Raw genomic sequence first — 10,076 nt, 5'->3', positions numbered from 1 at the left:
CTTATATTCAAAGACATAAATACATTGGAAGCATTTTCAATTTTGATCTATTCAAATTACTCCATTGTAGTAAAATTCATCAACAAATTGATATCAGTATAAATCCTGGATTTCTTCAAGCTTGCTGATTCAACATTTTCAGTTCCGAATGGAAATCATCTTAAAATATTACTTTTCTACTTTATTTCTTATCACTATATTTATGAATGATATCATTCCAACATCAAATTCTGTCCTAAATTGTTTACGTACGACGGATTGTGAATTTTGCTCTATTTCACAACACTGTCATATATATAATAGATGCTGCTGTAATGAAGATCAACGGAAAACTGTTGAGTCCGAATATTTCGATCCATCAATATATTATAGTTGCAGCCTTGTTCAGAACAAAACATATTATATCTTTGATCGCTGTCCATCAAATCACAGTGATATAAGTCATGTGAACGGATGTGAATATCCTACAAACAACGATAGCCCGGACAATATGCCTGTGTTCGGTGAAACAAGTAAAAGACTCTACAGGAACCGATATTGTGCTCTGTGCCACTCGGAAAAATATATATTATGGGAGATAGTTTATGACTGCAATAATACAGCAAATAAAAACCCTGCCAATATAATGAATATTATTGAAAATGGTAAATGTCCCAAACGGAACGCTCCACCTGATAATTTAGAACCTTATCTAGTCCCTTGCATACCCAGTGTTACTAAATGCTCGCTGCATATATTAAATAAATCATTAGGACATCACTGTCAGCTTTCTAAATATACACATAATATTACAGAGATAAAGTGTACATTGTCAATGAAATATATTAAACTCAACATCAAATGTTGCAATAATTCTTTGAGTTCTGCTAAACTACGGTCTTCGTTAACTATCATTTTTAATTATAATGCCAAATATTTAATCATTAAAGATGGTACTGGAACTATAACGAAATTGCCATTTTGTCCAAAATACACCAATTACGATAAAAACACAATGCGTTGTCGCAAGAATTTTTATCACCCCATCTTAAATTGTACAGCGACCAGATTGAAGGACTCTGAATATCATATCACTAGTGATGGTCTTCTCTATTTAAATATTACCCAACTTTGGCTCAATCAATCAGAATTCAGTATTGATGAAGATGGTTTAAGTATCTGTGTAAAGAATGATAACAATGGAATATCAAAATATTCCGAAATTGAGAGCTATATCACATTAGTAGGACTAGCAATCTCTGTCCCAGCTCTAGCAATCACTATTATAGTCTATCTCTGTATACCTGATCTCCGTACCTTACCAGGTAAACTACTCATTAGTCTTTTATCAGCACTGTTTGTAGCTGAGCTTCTGTTTCTTATCTCATCACAAATTACTACATCTACAGTGCTGTGTAAATCTTTAGCTGTTGTCATGCATTATGCGTTTTTAGCGACTTTCTTCTGGACGAATGTCATGTCATTTGATGCCTGGAACACTTTCTCAAGGCTTACACAACTTCGGAGTTCAGAAAATGATACCAAGAAACTTGTATTATATTCCTTATATGCTTGGGTCTGTCCACTGCTAATAGTAACAGTGTCACTAATATTCGAGTACACACCTGGAAATCATGGACTTTCTCCAGAATATGGAATTGGTATTTGCTGGATTACAAACGTGAACAGTTTGCTTTGGTTCTTGGCAATCCCCGTTATCATTATTTTATGCATTAATATTATAGCGTACAGCTTCACTATTAGAGAGTTGTACCTGACCAGCAAATGTTCTTCAAAATATTTATCAAAACGAAACAAAAAAGTGTTCTTTATTTACGTAAAATTAAGCTTCATCATGGGTTTAACATGGATGCTCGGATTCCTTTATACGTTTACGAAGATTGACGAATTTTCTCTACTATTTTGCATTTTAAACTCTTTTGTCGGTTTACTCATTTCTTTGTCATTTCTCTTAACAAAGATCGTCTGCCGAACTTTTCAACGTATGTCTCTTGAAATACGAAAATATGTCGATTTCTCAAACTCTGATATTTCAATGATTCCTAAAACAATCTCGACAAATAACCTACATGAAACATCACTACAATAATTGATATTTCTCCGGAAATATTCTAAACAACATACATTCTACCACAATATATAACCTGTAGTAGGGCTGCATTCTTTAAACTATATTGTAAAAGACTCTAACGTCGCACCACTTGCTGCATTGTATATCACACTTCTTTACGTTTATAATGAGACAATGATATGCATAAACGTTAAGATTTATAATAAAATAAAAATTGTGATGACGTTACTCATAGCCTTCAACGGGCTTTCATATTAGAAATTCAAACAGTGTTTCCTCTGGCTACACAATTTCACAAATGTTTACGATAATATCTAGGGTCAATGATTTTTAAACCGACTTAAGTATTTTTATTTTTTCTCTCAAGGACTAATAAATATTTCCACAACTGGATAATACTAAATTCCTATAATTTTTCGGATGCTTAACCCTCACTCTCACCATACATCTCGATCGGAATAGAATTCACCAATTTCCCTAACAGATACATTCTCAAACCGTGGTCTGTCGTCATGAAACCATTCTCTTCACATCACATGAAATACATATAGGAAGAAAAAATGAAGCTGGAAGTCGTCTGCATCGGCAAGACTTTTGTTATCTAGAGAAAGTGACAGAACGAGTAGAGTGAATTTGCCGTACCTAATGGAATATCCAACATTTTTGCAAGAATCTTTCTCGAGGTAAATTTGAAAGGAAATAAATGAAGGCTGCGAAGTTGTTCCTCTATGTCTGAGAGGGTTGGTTTCCATGTCTTTGTTCCGGGCATAAGTTGTTTTAGTTGCTCTTGTATTATGTTTAACTATTTTGATTTCAAACTACATATTTACAAAACATATTTCAAGCATTCACATTAAATACTTGTTCTCTCTGAAACATTCTGTGAGCAATACATTTTCCCTTCTCTCACAGACACTATAGAAATCGAAATTTGATACACATGGAAATGTTATTCTGTTCCCAAAGTTTCTTGTGTTGCAGATTGTAGCTTTTCAGATATGTCCCCCAAGATCGTGTTACTTGTAATAAATATATAGAGGAACAGTATATATATGACATGAATGTTCACATCACGTCTTATATTATATAACTAGTTGTATTTATTTAGATGATATCTGATATATATAAATCACAGCATATGTGTGTATAATGACTAACGCATACATTTCCACAATTCTCAACCGATTTTCACCAAACTTTACACACACGTTGCTTATGTCACAAGGATGGTCATGCACTAAACATTTTTCCCGGAGCTTCCGCGTAAATAGACCTAAATGGACATAGTTTTTGTATGTAGGATCTTCCATACATTTTAATCTTTTTATGAAGTGAAAGGATTTTGTCTATTTATTTCGACTGTACTCCTGCCACGTTGATTAAATTGACTAGGAATACTGTAGCGATGAATATCCAATATCAAGCAATCTTAATCTCCATAGTTAAACTGCATTAAACTTTGGCAAGCTTACCTTTACTTATTCTGAGTTACTTGAAAGATGATGTTCCCTTGCCTCCCTTCTATTTGTTGAGACGTTTGTTTACCTACCAATGCGTTGTTTCACTTTAAGGGTGCCTATTTGCCCATCCATTATGATATTTCGACTATTGTCCGTTGTTTCAAATATGCTTTAGCATTGTCATTTTAGCCTCTTTTAAACAATTACTTATGATTCATCCCCAAATAATCAACCTTTAAATAAGAGTTTTGCTTACACTAGCGAAAGCTATACGTATCTTTCAGAAAACTCCGTACCAATTTAACTCTATACAGCATTCGCTGTTATATTATGCGCAGGCTATACGGGAAAACAGAATAAAGGGGCTTTTGTCAACTTATCTCTCCGAAAAAATAGCTACTTTGCTGTTGAAAAAAATAAACTCGCAGAGGGGAAGTTTCACCGTTTTCTTTCAATTCCCTTACACCATTTATGTGGCTGTTTATGACAACAAATTTCGCTTTCGTGTAAAACAACTATATTTGGTTGTCATTATTCGTAATCTACTCCCGTAACACTTCAGTAGCTCTGCTTTGCATAGCTCTCAAACTTTCATGTTCTATGATTATTAAAGTGCAACGACCTCCACAATAACCAGACTGCAATTCGATTTTCCGTTCCTAGGTTAATCGGAAACATAGATTGCCGTACTACTCATAAACATTCTCGCTAGTTCAATTATCTAATGAAAAAAATACCACCATAGCAGCTTAAACCATCCAAGGGACGGGTGTGTTTGCTAGTATGTTATATTATTCCATTTTCGTGCCTTCTTTCAAGGCACCACTAGTTACAATAAATGGCTTGTTATATTTTGCTTACTGGTGACATTGAAAGATGCATCACATTACCAATCTGATTATACGTGAATAGTAACATTTAATGTCCTGTTATAATAAAACTTTCTAAAGCATGACATATATCCCACTATGAGTGCTATGAGTGTGTGTGGATAGCTGCAGGTGTCTCTGTTTGTATCTGTTCCAACACAGTTTCATAATTGCTGTTGGTTGGTTTTCGTCCAGTAAGTGCGCCTGTTTTTAGCTGAGCTTCTCTTTCTTATTTCATCGCAAGTCACTACATTTACAGTGCTGTGTAAATCTTTAGCTATTATGATGCATTATTCGTTCTTAGCTACTTTCTTCTGAGTGAATGTCATGTCACTTAATGCCTGGCTTTCATATTAGGAATTGAAACACAGTTCCGTCAATCTCAGTTTCTCATCTACTCCAGCGGGCCTTTTCTACATATATCTTTTGTCAACGATTTTTAAAAGGAAATAAAAGAAGGCAACGGAGATGTTCCTCTGTGTCTGAGAGGGATTCTGTGTCTTTGTTCGAGACATTAATAGTTTCAAGTGATCTTGTATTATATTTAACTACGATGTTTTCAAACTACATATTTACAAAACAAATTTCAGACGTTCGCATTAATCATTTCTTCTCTCTGAAACATTTCGTGTAGAGGCGGTGAACAATACATTTTCATTTATTACACAAAAACTGTAGAAAACGAATTTGGTTCTCATGGAAATTTTTTCTGCGACCTCTGTGTTTTGTGCTGTTTTCCAAATATGACACTCAAGGTTGCTTTATTTGAAATATATACAGAAACAGTGCGTATATCACATGACTGCTCACATCACATCATATATTATATAACCGGTTATAACTACTTAAATGATATATGTTGTATTATTCAATTTAACTGCCTTCTTTCAATACACCACTAGATACGATAAATGGCTTGTTATATTTTGTGTACTGGTGAAATTGCAAGATGCGTCACATTACAAATCTGATTATATTACGTCAATAGTAACATTTCTTCTCCTATTATAAGAAAATTTTCTCAAGGACACTATGTCTCAGTATGGGTGTTTGGGTGGCTGCAGGTGCCCGTGTTTCTTTTGTTCCAACACAGTTTCACATTTGCTATTAGTTTCTTTTAGTCCTCGCGACTTAGAGTTTCATCAGTAAGATGCCGATAGGAAAAGTACCAAATATAGAAACATTACTGTGATCGATTTGTTCCATTAAACCCTTCAGGGCCGTGTCCCAGTAGAGTTGCACTCTGATGGCTGAAACAAATAAAAGTATTACAAAATAATAAGAGTTCAAAATGTAAGGAAATAATAGTATCAAATTGTCATAAGCATTTCCTTGCATCGTTTCATTATTGAATACTATTAGTAAATATCTTTATTTCTTCTTTTCCAGGTATAACTACGAAAACTCTATAACCCAAAACAACTTACCTTTAAGCTATAGCTCATTCTTGTTTGCTTATATTCAAAGACATAAATACATTGGAAGCATTTTCAATTTTGATCTATTCAAATTACTCCATTGTAGTAAAATTCATCAACAAATTGATATCAGTATAAATCCTGGATTTCTTCAAGCTTGCTGATTCAACATTTTCAGTTCCGAATGGAAATCATCTTAAAATATTACTTTTCTACTTTATTTCTTATCACTATATTTATGAATAATATCATTCCAACATCAAATTCTGTCCTAAATTGTTTACGTACGACGGATTGTGAATTTTGCTCTATTTCACAACACTGTCATATATATAATAGATGCTGCTGTAATGAAGATCAACGGAAAACTGTTGAGTCCGAATATTTCGATCCATCAATATATTATAGTTGCAGCCTTGTTCAGGACAAAACATATTATATCTTTGATCACTGTCCATCAAATCACAGTGATATAAGTCATGTGAGCGGATGTGAATATCCTACAAACAACAATAGCCCGGACAATATGCCTGTGTTCGGTGAAACAAGTAAAAGACTCTACAGGAACCGATATTGTGCTCTGTGCCACTCGGAAAAATATATATTATGGGAGATAGTTTATGACTGCGATAATACAGTAAATAAAAACCCTGCCAATATAATGAATATTATTGAAAATGGTAAATGTCCCAAGCAGAACGCTCCTCCTGATAATTTAAAGCCGTATCTGGTTCCTTGCATTCCAAGTGTTCGTAAATGCTCGCCTCTTATATTAAATGAAACATTGGAACATCACTGTCAAAATTTAGCAAGTAAGAACCTTAGAGGAAAGGCCCAATGTACATTAGATAATATCTATACTGATCAAGGCATTATATGTTGCAATAATACTAACAACAATGATTTTGGTTTTACAAGCTTACCTTCCTTAACTATCATTTTTAATTATAATGCCAAATATTTAATCATTAAAGAAGTGAAAGACGGTACTGTAATTGAAACGAAATTGCCATTCTGTCCAAAATATACCAATTACGATAAAAACACAATGCGTTGTCGCAAGAATTTTTATCACCCCATCTTAAATTGTACAGCGACCAGATTGAAGGACTCTGAACATCATATCACTAGTGATGGTTTTCTCTATTTAAATATTACCCAACTTTGGCTCAATCAATCAGAATTCAGTATTGATGAAGATGGTTTAAGTATCTGTGTAAAGAATGATAACAATGGAATATCAAAATATTCCGAAATTGAGAGCTATACCACATTAGTAGGACTAGCAATCTCTGTCCCAGCTCTAGCAATCACTATTATAGTCTATCTCTGTATACCTGATCTCCGTACCTTACCAGGTAAATTGCTCATTAGTCTTTCATCAGCACTGTTTGTAGCTGAGCTTCTGTTTCTTATCTCATCACAAATTACTACATCTACAGTGCTGTGTAAATCTTTAGCTGTTGTCATGCATTATGCATTTTTAGCGACTTTCTTCTGGATGAATGTCATGTCTTTTGATGCCTGGCACACTTTCTCAAGGCTTACACAATTCCGGAGATCAGAAAATGATACCAAGAAACTTGTATTATATTGCTTATATGCTTGGATCTGTCCACTTCTAATAGTAACAGTGTCACTAATATTCGAGTACACACCTGGAAATCATGGACTTTCTCCAGAATATGGAATTGGTAATTGCTGGATTACAAATGTAAACAGTTTGCTCTGGTTCATGGCAATCCCCGTTATCATTATATTATGCCTCAATATTATCGCGTATAGCATCACTATTAGAGAATTATATTTGGCCTGCAAACTTTCTTCAAAATATTTATCAAAACGAAACAAGAAGGTGTTCTTCATTTACATAAAATTAAGCTTCATCATGGGTTTAACGTGGATATTCGGATTCCTTTATGCGTTTACGAAGATTGACGAATTTTCTCTACTATTTTGCATCTTAAACTCTTTCGTCGGTTTACTCATTTCTTTGTCATTTCTCTTAACAAAGATCGTCTGCCGCAGTTTTCAACATATGTTTCTTAAAATACGAAAATATATCGATTCCTCAAACGCTGATCTCTCGACGATTACTGAAACAATCTCGACCAATATTCAACATGAAACGTCACTAAATTAATTGGAATTTCTCCAGGAATACTCTAAACATCAGACATTCTATCACAGTACACAACCTATTGTAATAATAGATTCTATAAACTACTCCGTAAAAGTCTCAGACACCACTTACTGCATTGTATTTCAGAATTCTTTACGTTTATGATAATGATATAAACGTTAAGAATTATAATAAAATGCAGATTGTGATGACATTTCTGATATCCCTCAACGAGCTTTCGCATTAGAAACTGAAGCAGAGTTTCCTCTCACTACACAATTTCACCAATCTCAGATTGTCACCCTCTCCATCAAGCTTTTTTAGAATGTATCTATTGTCAACGATTTTTAAATCGACTTCAGTACTTTGATCTTCTCTTGGGGATTAATAACATTTCTACAATTAGATAATGCTGAATATCTATAATTTTTCAAATACTTTTCATGTTCTGGATAAATACATCTTCGACCACTTTTATCATAGATCTCGTTCAGAAAAATTCATCTATGTGGCTGACACGTACATTCTCAAGCATTGGCTTGTTGTCATGAAACCATTCTTTTCACATCACATGTAATACTTATAGCAGAATCCAGTGAGACTAAATGTCGTCTGCATCGCCAAGAATTTTTGTTATCTAGGAAACATGACAGAACGAGTACAGTGAACTTGACGTACATAATGGAATGTCCAATATTCTTGTATGAGTCCTCAAGGTAAATTTGAACTGAAATGAAATAAAAGACAGCTGAACTGCTGGAGTCAACTGCCTCGTTGTTGTCAAACTACAATGTTTGCAAGACAAATTTTGAACATGTGTATTGACAAAATTTTTCTTGTTTGGAAAATGAGAATGAGAAAAGTAAAATAGCCGATGCGTGATGAATATCCAACTTTTCTGTAAACATTCTGCTTAAAATAAATTTGACAGGAGGGAAGTAAAAAAAACAATAGGGTTTTACATCCTCTATTTAAGAAATTGGTTTCATTTGGGAACGAACTAACTTAGAATATCTTCTGTCTTGTATTGAACCATGATTTTTCAAACTATAACTAAACTAAACCTATTTCAAACGTTCCCATTGTGCATATGTTACGTTTAGATGCATGATAAATTACGTGATGGGAATTTGTACAATTCATGACTGCTTCGATATCATGAGCAATCATATTCCATTCGTTAATTACTACTACTATTCTAAATAATTATATGTATTATGTCTCAATATCATGCGGGTCACTTTCGCATGACTACTTACTTTTCTTTCCTTCCAACATCAAAGAACTTTGCACCTTACTTGACGTGTTATATCACACTACTATTTCTAATTCTTCAGCGCCTACATTGAATGCTTAAATTTCATGGCAGACTGTATTATATAAATATTATATTTTATGGAATTATACTTCATGCAATTAGTTACGCTACATTATCATTATTAATGCGTATCCTTAGACGACGAGCTGGAAGAAGCGTTAGCACTCCGGGTAAAATGCTTAGCGGCATTTCGTCCGACTATGCATTCTGAGTTCAGATTCCGCAGAGGTCGACTTTGTCTTTTCATCCTTTCGGGGTTGATAAAATAAGTACCAGCTGAGTACTGGGGTCGATATAATCGACTAATCCCTCCTCTCAAATTTCTCCTACAAATATCAGGCCCTGTGCCTATAGTAGAAGGGATTATTAATGTGTATCCTAAGGCGACGAGTTGGAAGAATCATTAGCACTCCGAGCAAAATGCTTAGCGGCATTTCGTCCGTTTATACGTTCTGAGTTCATATTCCGCCGAGGTCGACTTTGCCTTTCGTCTTTTTGGGGCTGATAAAATAAGTGACAGTTGAGCACTGAGGTCGATATAATCGACATACCCCCTCTCCCGAACTTGTTTGCCTTGTCCCAAAATTTGAAGTCAATATTACATGTATTGTTAAATATGTCTGCTTTTATTATTAGAGTTGTTTTATATGTTCGGTCCCATTAACTGCAAGTTTTATTACATTACATGACGAGGTTGCTTACCTTTCATGTCATGCTCATTTGTAGTTTTATGCAGGGTGTCTCAATAAACTTTTCTACCATAGACACGGGACCTGAAATTTGGAGTTAAGTAGAGCTAGTTGATTACATCGAACCCA

At 34.2% G+C, this 10,076-nt stretch overlaps 2 protein-coding genes across 2 annotated transcripts; both read left to right on the top strand.

Moving 5' to 3' along the window:
* The first annotated feature begins 202 nt into the window (after positions 1-202).
* Positions 203-2,345, top strand: LOC118765229. The gene has a single exon (XM_036506968.1). The coding sequence runs from the start codon at positions 203-205 to the stop codon at positions 2,087-2,089; it is 1,887 nt and encodes a 628-aa protein (XP_036362861.1). The 3' UTR covers positions 2,090-2,345.
* Positions 2,346-6,344: 3,999 nt separating this feature from the next.
* Positions 6,345-9,172, top strand: LOC118765228 (probable G-protein coupled receptor Mth-like 3). Its single transcript, XM_036506967.1, has one exon. It carries the CDS (start codon positions 6,345-6,347, stop codon positions 7,959-7,961), a length of 1,617 nt encoding a protein of 538 aa, XP_036362860.1. The 3' UTR covers positions 7,962-9,172.
* Positions 9,173-10,076: the final 904 nt, after the last annotated feature.

This window comes from Octopus sinensis, linkage group LG10 (assembly GCF_006345805.1).
Source record: "Octopus sinensis linkage group LG10, ASM634580v1, whole genome shotgun sequence".
Lineage (NCBI taxonomy): Eukaryota > Metazoa > Mollusca > Cephalopoda > Octopoda > Octopodidae > Octopus > Octopus sinensis.
Note: the sequence above shows the minus strand (reverse complement) of the source record. Positions and strands in the feature narration are given on the sequence as shown.